The 16081-nt window shown below is 41.5% G+C and overlaps 1 protein-coding gene across 1 annotated transcript in view; it reads right to left on the reverse strand.

Annotated features, from left to right (window-relative positions):
* Positions 1 to 296: 296 nt before the first annotated feature.
* CMYA5 (cardiomyopathy associated 5) overlaps positions 297 to 16081 on the reverse strand; it is a 48973-nt gene continuing 33188 nt past the window's right edge. Inside the window, exons 9-13 of the mRNA XM_048931234.1 lie at positions 14983 to 15127; positions 4302 to 4435; positions 3585 to 3684; positions 2306 to 2482; positions 297 to 923 (exon numbers count right to left, since the gene is read on the reverse strand). Coding sequence (XP_048787191.1) covers positions 671 to 923; positions 2306 to 2482; positions 3585 to 3684; positions 4302 to 4435; positions 14983 to 15127 — 809 coding nt within the window. The 3' untranslated portion in view covers positions 297 to 670. The remainder of the gene's footprint in view (positions 924 to 2305; positions 2483 to 3584; positions 3685 to 4301; positions 4436 to 14982; positions 15128 to 16081) is intronic.

A 16081-nucleotide genomic window follows, 5' to 3' on the forward strand; every position in this document is an offset into this window, starting at 1 on the left:
GGTAACTGTGCCTGTTAGATTGGTATCAGCAAGGTGGGCAGGTGTTACATACTCAAACTTCGCATGGCTGACATGAAGTCTAATCTGGGACTCACTCATTTTACGCAGACAGATTTCTCAGTTCCCAAGTTTTCTTGCATATTTAAAGAAAGAGTATGGCAAACAATAGCTTGATATATTAACTTGCAAAACATTGCACTTGTTGAAATTTTTGCACATTTTTCAACTACATCTTGGATTTGGACTCTGACTGTCCTGTCAAATGATGAAATGACAGATTTTTCCAACAAAAGAAGTCATGCATTGCAGTGAGAGATGCATTTATTTCATAAACAGGCTCATCATCAAATTTAAAAAGACAGAAAACACTGTCGTTTTCAAAGGGACAGCACATTTCCTCCCCTCCCCTTAGTGTTCATATCTAACAAACCTTTTTATTTCCCTTAAAAATCCTGCTGTGTATATCACTAGGTGCACATTCCAGCTGAAGGTGCTGTTTCCTCTGCAAGCTCAGGTGATTACTTGGCTGAGCACTACCTGCAATTACGGATGATGTGAGGGACAGCTGTGTGCATAATATTCATCAGTGAAAATTGACATCTCTCTCTGACACCCCGCTCTGCCCCTAATGCTGGAATTGTTAGTTTTTCTAACAGTGTGAAGCAGGGGGTTAATTGTGCTTCACAAACTCTGGCAGATCTATTCCTGTGTGCAGGGTAAGCATTCCAGCCTTCTCCAGGGCAAAGGCTGGATGAACAATATCAGTAAATTTGTGCCTGATGGTGAACAGCACCAGCCCTCTCTCTGCATTGAAGAACAGCAGTCTGCCACCGCTGTAATCCAACAAGATGCCGATCCTGGCCAGTTGTTCTGTCACATGTACATCGCTCATCACATCCATGTGAAAAAATCTGCAAAGAAAGCTGCAGGAAAATGAAAATCAGAATACAGTGAGTCTCCTCGTTGTGATTTACCAGAAATAACTTACTGCTTAATTCCCACCTATTAACAATTTGCCATATACAGTAGCACATCATGTGGCAACAGAATTTTGCTCGGTACATAACCCACCTACCTAAGTGAAAGTGGCATTTCTTCAAAGCCCTGCTCAGCACACCAAGGAGTCCTTTTGTTCAGCATCTTTGAATTCTCATGATAAAAGCAGATTTGCCAAAATTGAAATCATCTATATTTTTCATATTACACATCTCTGTGGGGATTTAAGCATGAGCAGCACTTCAGCAAAACCCTTTTCTTCTCAGATGTTTTGTTTAGCTGGTCATGTTCACGTATCTGCGTAATTTTACTCCAAAAAACCCCACATTTTTTTACATCAAGAACACCTTTACAACATGAAGAAGGATATGATTTACAGAACTCCAAGTAGCCTAATGCAGACCCAGTGAAGACTAGCTGGCAGTCCTGCCACGGTAGTAACAGGATCCCTGTTGCTGTAAAGGGCAGAAGAAGGCATTCTCCATGGAGGCTTAAATTCTCTGGAGTTTGAAACTTATTCAGTAAAGACTATATTTGTGAACATTGGTGGGATTTTGTGAAACAATTCAGGATATAAACTGTCTGTGCCTGGGAAGATCATGGAACAGATCCTCCTGGAAGCTACGATAAGGCACATGCAAGACAAGGAGGTGATTCAAGACAGTCTGCATTGCTCTACCAAGGGCAGACCATGCCCAACCAGTCTGGTGGCCTTCTATGATGGAGTACCGGTGGTCAAAGAAAGGGCAATTGATGTGGCCTACATGGACTTGTACAAGACCTTTGCCATAGTCTCACACCACATCCATCTCTCTAAATTGAAGAGATATGGGTCTGAAGGGCGGACTATTGAGTGGAGAAATTGGTTGGATGGTTGAAGCCAGGGGGCTGTGGTCAACAGCTTGATGTCCAAGTGGAGGCCGGTCACAGGTGGTGCTTTCCAGGGCTCTGTCTGGGGACTACGGCTCTTCAACATCTTTATCAATAACATAGACAGTAGGATTGAATGCACCCTCAGCAAGTTTGCTGCCGACACCAAGCTGCACGGTCGAGTTGACACAACAGAAAGGATGCCATCCAGAGGGATCTCAACAGGTTTGAAAAATGAGCCTTTGTGAATCAAATGAGGGAGGTAGGTTGGGTGGAGATTTTTTAATTATGAGGAGGAGGTTTAAATTTCTTTTGCAGTTTTCCTTTGCTTGCAGAAAAGAAACAGAGAGGTCCTTTCTGCTCTTGAGTGTCTTAAAGCTGTCCAGCTTTACTTCTATGACACACAAGTAACTTCTCAATTAGCTAGACTCAGCTTTACCTGGTTTGTGTAGGACAGCAGTACATGCACCAGGAAGTGTCACTCGGTCCCACAACACTGCTCTGTGGTGTTGTTTCATAGCAAATCCCAATCCTGTAGCTTCTGCAGGCAGTGACAACAGTTTCCCAGTAATGACATCCTCGAGCAGGCAACGGTTCACCCAAGACTGATGGAAACCTATTTGTGGAAGAGGTGAAGAATAAAGTGATTGTGATGGTAGGCCAGCCATACTGTGATATTTGTTGTAGTCACATCATGCAGCATCATCATACTAATAGAAGATGCTCTTTTCTTCTGACTATGGTGTTCTATCAAAGATTTGAATGTTGTCACTGTGGGTCACTCTATGTTTGCACTAAGATGGACCCATCTTGAGTACAGAAAACTCATAATCTAGCAAAAGGTGGAAAAGGTGACTTTGGAGGCAAAAAAAAGATCTCAAATCTAGTAGGCTTGCTCACGCCAGAAAGCATGGCTATTTTAAGTAGACACAGTGATGAACACCATGTGTGCAAGTTGTAACAGTTAAAAAAAAGTGCTTAAATTTGTAATGCTCCATTACCTTACAGGAAGCCATATGAATGTGGCACATCATACAAGTGGCTCTGTGCTTATGCTGAAACTAATATCAGAAAGTAAAAAAAAAAAAACAAACAAAACAAACCCAACAATAAAACAATAAAAAAAAAGAAAGAAATCATGTTTGCAATAGATGGAACATGCCTGGAAGTCTGGGTACAATCATCCTAATATATGCCAGGGGAACTTCCTATTTCTCCAAAACCAAGGATGCTTTGACAAGCATTACTAGTAATTCTCTCAGCAGAGGAACAAAATGAAAGGACAGATTCCTTCTAGCCACAGATATATATTTATAGGCAAATATATATTCAAATATATATATAACATATTTTAAGACAAACTCACACATTTGGTCTTCCCAGAGCAGCAATAAATTCCTTTTAGATTACAGAGCTCTGAACCATTAACCAGTAACCATAGACTGAGGTGAATTCAATTGTCCTGGCGAGCAATTCCTCTGCCTTTGACTTTCTATGGAAATTCCTCAACATCAAGCACTGCCTGGCACCTACATCAGTGCTGCAATCATTGCAGTATTTGAAAGCAAGTCTGTCACACAATGTCCTGGGCTGCCTGACTGAAGCAATTCAATTCTACAGAATTAGTTAGTGATGTGTGAAAGCTGCCTACAGAGAAAAGCAAGAGGGAGGCCCATCCTGAATGCTCCAGGCTGGCTGTGCTCACATCTGCTACTCACCCAGTGAATGTAGCTTTCTCTGGAAGGCAAATCACGGTTTCATCAGGGGAGATTTGCAAAGCGGGATGAGCTGTGTCACTCAGTATGTGAAATCGAGTTCCTGGTACAAATCAGTACAAAGAAACACCAGTTCAGGGAGGCTATCAACATTAATACAAGATGAATCATAGTATGTTAAATTACTGCTATCTTAGCTGGACAGAATTGTGTCTGCTGGAAGGAAGGAGTAGCAGAAACCTGGACAACAATGCAAAAACTCTTCTGACCTGTGCCTCTTCATTACAGCAGTCTTCTGGAAACCAGGCCCAGGGATCAGGCTATGCTATTCAGTACATTAGCTAGGTATAAAGCAGTCTTATATTGACAGCTGAATCATTTTCAATTATTTGCTTTTTCAAAATAGCAAATTTGAATTCTGAGGCTGGTTTGAAAGAATCATGTGTGATTTAATTATGTCATATCTCTGACAGAATTTAACAGTTTTGCTTTTGATGTCAGACTAGTTTTACACTGACATAAATCCAACAACTTAAAATAAATTTGTCTCAGATTATTTTAATTTTAAGCAGATAAAATATGATCCCTTTTATCTCAATAGCTTTCTTTTTTCTCCTATTAATGAAAGTTCAGCTACAACTTCTGAAGAAAGATGATATTACTGCTTTGCATAACTATCCCTTTTTTTTTTTTTCCTGCCATCAGAAAATGGTGATCTACCTTTTGTTGAGATGAGAGCAGCTTCACTCTGTTCACTTGTCCCAAATGTATTGACAGCCCTCAGGTAGAAGAAGTAGTTCACATTGGGCTCCAGGAATACCTTCAATTCATGTTTCTTTATACCAGCAAAAGATCTGCAAATTTTCAAGATTTACATAAATGAAAATATACGCTGATATGCAAACCAAGAAAGAATAATTTATGCAAACAGCTAACCACCAAATCATGCTGCTGACTACTGCAACAACAGGCAGCACAGAGAAACTCCAAAACAGAGAGGTGATCACTGTTTTCACAAACAGCCAGGTTTTGTAGGAGCACTACTATTTCACTCAACGTCCTCCCTGAGTTGCCTGACAAACTTTCAGGCCTTTGTTCCTTACACCTTCTCACTCAGTACAGTCATTTGGTGTAACACTCTGTGTTCATTTTGCAGCATAATTAATCACATAAAATGCAAGCAGAAGAGCATAAAATTCTCATCTGCCTTCTGTAAAAAGTCTGCATTACAGAATGAACAAGCTAATGAAGAGGAATGTTTGTGATTAATTCTTCTGCTTGATAGTGAATGTGCTTGTTGTGCTTGTACTGTTTGGGTACAGGCTCCACATACAAAAGAATGGATATCCATTTTTAAGAACACACATAAACCTGGAACTTCTTATTATTAACTCCTCACTCACGAATTGTTCATCAGTAAAGTCTTGGCTCTGTCTCCCTCATTGTGCCATGCACTCTAACAGGCTGCAAGAGGCAGCAGCAGGAGAACTGTCTTTGCACAGTGCCCTCATTTGACTTAGTCTTCTGTTTGAGCAGTCCAGAAAAACTCAAGCACTAACATTCTCAGCCACTGATGTATTGCTACACTGCAGGCAAAAGAGAGTCAGCATCCAGTCAATCTGCTTCACAGGCACTTTGAAACACCAGTGAAGGCACCTGGGATAGCTAGAAAAATGTCAATTTTATTTTCTATATAGTTGGGAATTTGAAGGCTCAACTTCACAAATTCTCACACAATGGATGCTGTGGATTTTTGCCTCATACAATAATTACAAAGAAATATAGTGTATACACACTGCACTGTATGTCTGTTGGTGAAGACGGGTTTTTTTAATAAATAGAATAGGCAATTCCCTTCAACTAATTTGTCCAGGAATCTTCAAGACAAGTATTCAGTTTTCCAGTGTAATGAAGGTCTCCCTGGCCTCTACGCGGAAAGATGGTAACTTCAGTGGTAAGAAGATGAGGTGAATGCAGAAGACTCAATCTGCACTTCAGTAAATTCACAAACAGCAGATTTGCTTCTAGTGAGCATGCAAGACATCCTCCTTTCCAAGCAAGGCTAGAGATGGAGCAGAGGATGGTAGGTGTCCTCCTGCAGTTAATGTCACTGTGGGGAGCTAGATTCAACAAATCCCCTTTTCCACCAATTACTGTGAATCCAGAGGAGATATGGCAGGCAAACCAGCTGTCAGGTATGATCTTTGCTGTTCATTTGTAGTGAATGTTTTTCCCCACATGTCCCAGTAGAGAGCAGTACAATCTGAAGAATAATCAGTGCTCATCCATCAGGATTTTCCACATAACTCTGCTGCATTTATCAGACTAAGGTAGAATCCCACAGCTCTACATACAGCATATTCCTGTTAAAACCACACAGAGCTCTATGTCCAGGAGGACAGTGCCTGGGAAAAGGCTGGTGCATTATATTCATTAGTCTGTAACAAGTATTTTGTACTGATGACATTAGAAATGATTAAAAACACAGAAAAAGCACTGGTTCCTGTGATCTTTTCAGTTTGAAAGAATTTCAAACTGTTCAAGGCTCTTGCATGGTCGGCACTGGGTCTTGCTGTCTTTGCAGAATGTACTACGTTAATGCTAGAACTAATGCAATGTAAACAGAAGAAGTAGGTTGCCCAAAGCAATTGCACTTTTGCTTCATTAACCAAAGCCCTGACCATAACAGCACTTCATTAAGGCACTGGGAGATAGGCAGGCTGAAGTTCTCGGAAACCTCCCTGGAAGTTTCAGGGAAGAAATGCAAGATGATGAGTGATCGTTACACATGAAACAGGAAAAAAGCTTTGTCTGAGCATAAGAGGCAAAAGAAAAAAATGAATTGAACAGAAGTGCAAGAAGGGAACTGAGGAAGAAGGCAAATAGAAAAGAAGCAATAGAAAAAAAATGGGGCTGGAAGCAGAGGAAGGGGAAAATGAGTGGGCACCCAAGCTTTGAAAATAAATATTCATGCTTCCTCTACAAGTCTGGTCCACTCTGACCTTTAAGATTACCATCCTGACATCATCTGAAGCACAAACCACCAAGAAACTTAACAAGAAGCTACCAGGTGAGGTGATCAATGAGTCTGAATTGTAGCCATGTTCTTAGCTTAGTGCCTTCCTCTGTCTTTTGGAAATTAGAAGATACTTTATTTTTATACTATTAACTTTTATTTAACTGATAACTAGTTAATAAAGCACAAAAAATCTTCTAAGTGGGCAAGTAAATTTTAATGCAAGTAATATCCCAAGTAAACTTGGGGTATTCACACCTTTTAGACTAGATCCCAGAACTTGGCTACTCAGAGAAGATTTTGGATCCAGTTGATTGCAGAATAGTCAGCTATCACATTTCAGTCTACTGTCTCTTTCAAACTTGAAATTCTTCAAAGAACATTGCATGCAGCTTGCATTTTTAAATCTGAGAGCAATAGCATATATATTCAAGCTGTAGTAGTAAGAAAGAAATACCTAGTCCTGATTTTTATGACCTGATCTTTATGTATATCTGATTAGTAAAACAGCAATCAGATTTTTGAATAACATTCTCTACTTGATGACCTTTTTTAGCCAGCCTTGATCTGCCTAGGAAAAAGAGCCCATTAATGTTAGTTACAATTATGGCTTAAGAAACAGTCCTGCTGCTGCCAGCTATGAAATAAAATGTGCAAGGAAGAAAGATTTTCATCTTCAACACTTAGCCAGCTCCAAGATTGAGAGACTGAAAGAAGAAATAGGTGTTGCTGTACTTTCTCTGACTAGAGGATAGGGTGAGGGGGGAGAAGAGTGAATACTGAGGTCTTCCCAGGTTCTGAGCGATCATTTTTGTTTCTCATGTTTCAGAACCATGCAATCAGTTATAAAAAAAAAAGTAAAGATGAAGAGAAAGTATGATTGCTGTCCAGCTTTAGCAATTGAAAACAGGTGTGGGAGAAGGGAAGGGAAAATGCATTTCTAATATCCTGACTATGCTGGGGAAAAGCCTGTTTCATTTCAGAGCTCTTGTAAGAAACAACGCAGCTAGATCTGCCTTGAGACTGCCAACAGTATTGAAGCATGTAGTTTTGATCGTGAGAGAGAAATGTACAGGCAACTTTTTATTTTGTCCTATGTATTTCCCACATATGTACAGCTGCCTACTTTAAGGGTGATTGGATATGTAATAGTTTTGTTGTTAAGGCATGATGCATCCTGCCCTTTAGCAGAAAAAAACATTTTTACTGTCCTCACAATCTCCTGGCATCATGATACAAACATCAAAATTTAGAAATTCAATAAATATTTTAAGTTAAATATTTTATGTATCTCTTCTTAATCTCTCTCTTTATAAGAATTTATAAGTATTAAAATCCAGGCTCCACATTTTTGGTATGTGATAGAAACACAGAGCAGAGCAGAAAGAACTTACGTCTCTTTACCTTTAAATTGCCAAGCAATATTATACAGCAACTGCCTGCTAAATTTGTGATTTCCCTGTTCTTCTGATCAGCATCCTCATTTATTTCAAGAACACAGTGTCTAGAGAATATTTTTTAATATTGCATGAACCCAGCAAATGATACGCCTGGTAGTGATTCAGAACGCCCTCTGTGTTGTAATTGTCATTCCCACCCCCAACATCCCACTGAAACAGCACCTCCGGACCTGTGCTGGTACCTCTGATGGCAAGCTAGAGCTGAAAGCACGTAGGCTTCTGACTAAAAGTGCAGAAGCACACAGAAGGGGCACACCAGGAATGCAAAAAGGAAAAAAAAAAAAAAAAAAAGCCCCTGAGGCTAAATATAAAGAGTAAATTGTTCTGAATTCCATCCAGCTGTGCTGCATGCTTCATTTCCTCTCATCCATTCCTACTCTAGCTGTCACAGGGTTGGATCACCAAAGCACCACTTGCAATGGTCTTCATTGCTACCTTAGATGGCAAACTCAGCACAGGCAGGGAGGAGGAAGATTCCCTATTTTCTACACAGTTGCTTCCCTAGCTGGCTGGACAACTGTTAGCAAAGCTATCAGCAGGAGGGATGCTATCCTGTTTCCAGTGTTAGACCTGTTCTTTGAGCAGGCAGAAAATTTCAGTCACTAGTGGTGTCAGTATCACATTAATGGAGAGGATGACACTCATTCACTTCCACTTTTATGAACTCACTGCATACCATAATGATTTCTTCCTCCCCAAGTCTTGCAGATTTCTCCTAATGCGATACATGGCTTCCCTTTGAACAGCCCACACTAATCCTTGGACTACACACTTCACAGTTTTCCATCTTCCACCCACAGCTCCATTGACTTCTCAACACAAAGAATCTGAATGGCAAGAAAATAGCAGAGCTCTGGAAACTGAAAGAAACATTTCAAAGCCAGACAAGAATTCTGGAAAAAAGAATCAAGTAGGTGTGGAGCTATAAAACCACAGAAGTAGGCCAGAGATTCATGGTTGTAGAAGATTTAAAAGCATTACATATAATGTCATATTCCTCACATGGCAAGTTGGAAAAGAAAGTACCCAGAGGGAAAATCTAGATTTTTTTATGTTATTTAGAAGAAAATATTTTATGAGGATTTCTAGAGGTTCCTGAAGTTCTCTCTCTGTTAGACTGGAACTGCTCAAGAATATGCTGAATGCCACAGGGGGCTTGCTCATTCCAGTCTCATGTTGCACCTAGAGTATACTTTTGACTTCACTTGCCAGAGCCCTCCTACACGGGTTTTCATTAAACAGGTTCATGAATGCCTGTCTGCTACAGACTCTTAGGGCTTGCAGTGAACAGTTTCACAAATGTTAGAAAATAGATGACTTATTAAAATGACAGATACAACAGATTCAAGATTGATGCTAATAAATGCACCAACCACAATAGTGTTAATATATGCAGCTTGCTACAAAAGCAATGCCTTCTATTTATTTCTGTAGAAATTCCAACAAAAAGCACACAGATAGAGCAAATTCTCAGCTTCAAAACAATGGTTCTAGTATAGTCACAACAATTAACTATGTATTTTTGACAGTGATGAACAAGAGCCTGCAAGCCATGCTCATAAAAATCTGCACCAGCAGAAGCAACCTACTGCTTCACAGCTGCTATGACAGTGTTGTTGCTAAAAGAGTGCTGCCTACGGAGTCCATCTTTCATTGAACGCATAGAAGTCAGAAGACTATATGATGGGTGTGTATATGATGGCACCAGACTATATGGTGGGTGTGGTAGGAGAGTCCAGACAAGAACAGCAATGTCCTCCATCATCTTCAATCTGGTATGCAGCCTGGTGTTATTGTGCTGCAAAAGAAAGGTTGTCTTCTTCTCTGGCCTGGCTCTGGAAGTTTCAGCCTTCAGGTTAGTCATCATCATCAGTCATGATGTAGAGTTCAGAATTAATGATTTGTCTATGTTCCAGGAAATCCAAATTTCCTGGAAGACACTAAAAGACACTGCACATCACTTTAACCCAAAGACACTTATCACTTTCAGGGCTTCATCTTCAACTTTATCTTCAATGAGGAATTCACATGTTGCCACATGGACTGCCACTTTGACACTTTGTAGTGGTAATATCACATATCATTACTGCTAATAATGCAATGCAGTAAACTGTCATCTTTGTACTGATTCAACAGGTCCTGACAAACTTGCATATGGTGTTCATTCTTGTGTGATCATTTGTGAGAACTGATTGGAAAAGGGGAAACATAACCCCCATTTTGAAGAAGGGAAAAAAAGAAGATCCAGGGATCTACTGCCCAGTCAGTCTCACCTCTGTGCCTGGCAAGATCAGATCCTCCTGAAGGCTCTGCTAAGGTGCATGGAAAATAACAATGAGGTGACTGGTGGTAATCAACATGGTTATGTTGACTTGACCATGGGCAAATCATGCCTGACAAAATTGGTGGCCTTTTATGATAGAGTTACAGCATCAGAGAGTAAAGGAAAAGCGACTGATGTCATCTACCTGGACATGTGCAAAGCATTTGACACTGTCCTGCAGAACATCCTGTTTGGCAAATAGGAGAAAAATGGATGGATCACTTGCTGAGTAAGGAATTGGCTGGATGGTCACATTCAGAGAGTTGCAGGGTATGGCTAAATGTCCAACTGGTGATAAATGGCATTTCTCAGGGATTGGTGTTGGGATCAGTGTTATTTAACATTTCTGTACTTAATGTGGATAGTGGGATCAAGTGCAGCAAATTTGCAGACAACACCAAGCTGACTGGTGCACTGGACATGCTAGATAGAATGCGTGCTACCCAGAGGGACCTGGACAGGCTTGAGAGGTGGGCCCATGCCATGCCAACTTCATGAAGTTCAACACAGCCAACTGCAAGGTCCTGCACTCGGGTCGGGGCAATCCCAAGCACAGACACAGGTTGGGTGGAGAATGGCTTGGCAGCAGCCCTGTGGAGAAGGATTTGGGAGTGTCAGTTGATAAAAGACTCAGCATGAGCTGGCAGTGTGTGCTTGCAGCCCAAAATTGCATCAAGAGAAGCATGACCAGCAGGTCGAGGGAGGTGATTCTGCCCCTCTGCTCTCATGAGACCCCACCTGGAGTACTGCATCCAGTTTTGGGGACCGCAACATAAGAAGGACGTGGATTTGTTGGAGTGGGTCAAGAGGAAGGCCATGAAGATGATCAGAGGGCTGGAGCACATCTCCTGTGAGGACAGGTTGAGAGAATTGGGGCTCTTCAGCCTGGAGAAGAGAAGGCTCTGAGGAAACCTTATAGTAGCCTTCCAGTACCTGAAAGGGGCCTATAGGAAAGCTGGGGAGGGTCTTTTTATAAGGGCATGTAGTGACAGAAAAAGGGAAGTAAGTAGCTTTAAGATGGAAGAAGGTAGATTTAGACTAGATATTACAAAGAAATTATTTACTGTGAAAGTGGTGAAACACTGGAACAGGTTGCCCAGAGAGGTTTGGATGCCCTCTCCCTGGAATCATTCAAGGCCAGGCTGGATGAGCAACCTGGTCTAGAGGGAGGTGTCCCTGCCTATAGTCACTGCCTATAGCAAGGGGTTTGAATTAGGTGATCTTAAAGGTCCCTTCTAACCCAGACCACTCTACGATTCTATGATCCACGAATATCAGTGGGTGCCATTTTTTCAGCATGGAGGAATTCAATGATGGACTTTTGCTTCATACACATTTCTATGCATGTCAGATGCCATCGTGTCAGACGGCCCCTCTCATGCCACATGGAACATGGCAACACAATTTAATGCGATATCGGAGGGAAAGTTTCACCTCTACTGCCATACCACCAATACACACCTCTCTTATAGGCCAACATAATAAAATAGGAGGCAGTACTTTCAGAGCAGTCCTCATACGATAATAGTGCCAGCAAGATGATGCCAGCCTGGCTATTTTCTTCACCCAAAGATGAGGGACACTGTTCACCAAAGTTCTCTCCTGGTGAAAGAAGAGTGAGGCAGATTCCCATCCCTTTCCCATACTCATCTCCATTCCCATCCCATCTCTCTTCTTCAGTTTCTCTTCCTCTCTCTTCCTCCCTATCCTCCCTCACATTCTAAACACTACTTCTGTTTTCCTCCTTGGGGTGATGTTTTAACATGCTTTGGGTGGAGAGTCAAATGCTACAGTAACATATGTTTAACAAGTTCTTCTTAGAGATCATTGTCATACTGATAGTTATGAACTTTAATATTAATTTCACAGTGAATTAAAAGGTCTCACTCTGAGTACTGAGGCCTCTGAGATTCGGTGCTGAATTGTTGTCTGCTTATTCCAACAACCTTTAGCCCAAATAGGACTGTACCGCAGCAAAACACTGACTCCTTCAGCTGCTTTCTGGGCCTACCTTTCAGACTTTGTCCCCAAGGTTTACACAGGAGATAAGCAGCCACCAACACTTCTAATGCCTTATGTGCAAATTTCACAGGGATTCACACACAGCTCCAGCTTTCTGTGGGGGCATTTCACCCTACCTGCTCCTCCCTTGATAGTGTCCCTTGCTTTGCATAAGTTTCCAGAATGACGTGTGAAAGCAGCCACTCAAGCTGGGACTGCAGACGGTGAGTTCTGTGAGATGGCTGATTACTATTGCCCACATCTTCCCTAGGTGCCCTTCCCTGACCTCTGCTTTTCTACTGTGCAATTGAGAGGAGCGGTACGAATTTGCCAGGACTGCTGGGAAGTCTGTTTGAACTCCCACATGGGCACAAGGGAATTGCATAGCTAAGGGACTGGTAAGAGGCACAGGCTGTCTGTCAAAAAGCTTTGTGTTTGGCTGGTCCCCAAGATGAGTGTTGCTCAGGAAACCTGTGAAGGACATACTTTGAGCTTTCAAGGAAGATAGTAAAAAGAAACCACAGTGTTTTCAGGCTCACATGCTCCTATGTGGGCATTAAAGACACAAGTTTGTTCCACCTAATACAGGTACGTGGCAAAGAAACACAAATACCCTTATATGTACTTCCAGAAGGCAACTCAGACAATTTAAGATCTGACTCACCACCTGGAGCTATTTTTCTCACTCATCAGCTACATAAGGAATTAATTTCAAGTCCTATCTTGCACTTCAGGGGCATTAAATGGGAGCAATACAGGCAATATGTTCCATCTACCAGTTGGCTCTTTTCCCTCTGGCTTTACACACACACACACTCAAAGTAGAATTTTTTAAAAAGAAAGCAATTCTCCATCCTTGAGACATCCTGAGCTATTATAGAAGCTTCCTAGGTTAATCTCAGAGGGGTTGTTTTTGGAAAAATAAATAGAGGTATTGCTTTGAGGGAAAATAAGTGGTTAAAAGGTGGTCTTTGGCACTGTAAAAAGAAGGTTAAAGCCCTTCTACAAATACAGGTATTTCAACTGCATCAATTCAGAGAAAAGTCTTGATTTTATCTTCTGTGAATTTTTCATGTGTCACAGTAAAAGGACAGCTTCTGCCCACATAAAGGCCAAAAAGTAAAATGTGACTCAGTATAGTTATAAACATCTTTGATTTTGCATAGTTTATTTGAAAAAGGGAATGGGTCAGTTCTGGCAGCTTGTTGCCACAATTAACTCCACGCTCACAAAATGCTTGGTGCTAACAACACCTCGCTCACATATTGCAGAAATGGGCACACATGGCAGTTCTTTTTCGAGAAAAAGGCAATTCCAGTTAACAGCAATGAAATGTAAGGGCAAAGAGATAGCCCACATTTTGGGAGCAGCTACATTCTTCCTGTCCAACGGAGACTTTGGCAGTTTGACAGTGTCCTGATGGCCTTGTGAAATATGTATAAACTAGAACAGGGCATGGCTGTTCTCCTGAAGAGGAGGAAAGCTGGCTAAGTTGCCCCTCCTTCTCTTGTTTGCATTAACAGCATGCTGGAGCTGGGTAAAACAGGGTCTCTCAACCTTGCAGAAGTTTTTAGCCTACTTTTGTAAAAATCAAAGCACACACAATTTCTCTGTCTTACCTGGCTACTAGAAACCTGTGAACTCTTTAGTCCATTTGACTAATACTGACTGCAAGGAGCAGAGTTCATGTAAGCTAGACCAAATGTAAAAACTCCAATCAGGTCTTAAATCAGTTTGAAGCTCTTTCATAGGGTCCCACTCTCTACATCAACAACTTTGTAGTTTGTTGGAATGTTGTTGCCATTGTTTTTTTTTCTAATAAAAATCCAAAGACACACAGAATACCACATAATTTTCTGTGCATTTCAACAACTCCATGGTTTCACTTTTTCATGTTGTCTTTGTCTCTTCTCACCCTTTACATAGCTGAGATGTAGTATAAGAGAAAACAGAGAAGGTCTGGAATAAGCACATACCACCCCCAACTTCCAAGCTGTTCTTTGGGTTGCTGCAGACTCCTGTGCCATTCTTGCACAGTGGATTGCAGGCGCACACATGTAAGTCAGCACAGCACTGGGCTCAGCCGTACTTGAGGAATCTGCATGTGCGCAGATGGGTCATCAACTTTACTGGGGCACCAGTACAACCCTTTCTATGCCCCCAGCTGGCTCCCATTTTGTCCCTCACATAGCAGAGAGCAAACTGAGCTGAACCCCTTCATCCCACTCCCTCCTGCAGGACTCAGCTGTTCTCTCCTGCCCTGCCGGGGGCCATCACAGCCGAGCAGGAGCGATTGTTTCCCCAGCCAGCACAGTCCAGCAACTTCTGGTTTATTGCAGGCAGAACAATATCTCCAGGGTTTTGGCCCCAAATGAGAGGGAGTGCTCAGTTATGCAGAATGAAAAGGAAGTATTTTTGTATCTTTTAGACTAATCTCACAGATTTGTACCCAGCCTCTGAGATCCTCAGCATGCAAAAGCTTATTTCTTTCTTGCATGGCTGAAGAGAGAATAATCTCTTGTGTAAAACCTGTCGTCTGGGGAGTGCTCATTAATGTCTACCTAATCCGATCGACCAACATTTTGCAGCTGTGGCACTGACCTGAGACCCTCTCCTTCTGGCGAGTGCTGTCTGCAGTATTCCAGGGTGAAGGACTCTGCTGCTGGTGAGGCAACCTGCCAGCGGATGGTGGCTGTATCCCAACACACTGTGCAGTCTTCAGCCTTGATGGTGGGGGTGGCAGGTGCTGTGGACACAGGAACACATTAGCTGTACTACAAAGAGGGGACCAGCAGCTGGTAGGGGATACTTGCAAAGGAAGGGAAGAGTCATGTGCCCTCAGAAAACACAGAATAGATGGCTTAGTCTGTCCAGCAATGAAATGCGGCTTATTTGAGTTTTGACAGCAAAGATTTACCTTATAACGGGCTGGGAGCATGCTGGCAAAGTCACTGTGAATATTAGTGCATTTCTGCACATCCTTAACATGTCCAAGAAGATTTCTATGCCTTTTCTCAAACACACATTCCTCATTTCCACCCTTCTTTATAGAGTGGAGCACCAAGGCAGTACTGTGTATAACTCTGTTCAGGCTATCTCAATCCTGTTCTCAGCAGTTCCTGCATGAGCTGCATCAGTAAAAAATATGCTGCTGTAGAATCGAGGGGGAAATTATGAGTTTCTTCTTAATTATGTAGTATTATTTTTGCAATGCGGATACTAAAATTTGGTCCTGTAATTTCTCTTTTTTAGAGCCTCAGTTTAAGAACTGCAGGCCCAATTGCAAAATAGAAAACTGAATGTAAAGCAGTGCACTGAATGCAAGTAATCAAAAGCTATTCTGTGAAATAGTGCATCCAACATCACAGACTTAAAATGGTTTCGTTGTATTCATCTACTCTCTTTCCAGGGAAGAGCAACATAGATGAACATTGTGATCTGCTGCTCACTCTCATAAACAGCCTTAACACCAATCATTAAAATAATATTTATTTTTAAACATGTCATAGAAAGTTGTTATGCTTTTAAAGAAATCAAGCCTCAAATAGAATGTCTAGGTATAGAATAGGAAGAGGACAAGATAATCTTATAGACCTTTAACCAATATGCACGATGTTTTGTAACAAAAATAATTTGCTATTGTTAAAAAAGGAAAGAAGAAAAAAAAACAGGAGCACATACTGATTTCTTTGTTTAGTGA

The sequence above is a fragment of the Lagopus muta genome, chromosome Z, assembly GCF_023343835.1.
Source record: "Lagopus muta isolate bLagMut1 chromosome Z, bLagMut1 primary, whole genome shotgun sequence".
In the NCBI taxonomy this organism is placed as follows: domain Eukaryota; kingdom Metazoa; phylum Chordata; class Aves; order Galliformes; family Phasianidae; genus Lagopus; species Lagopus muta.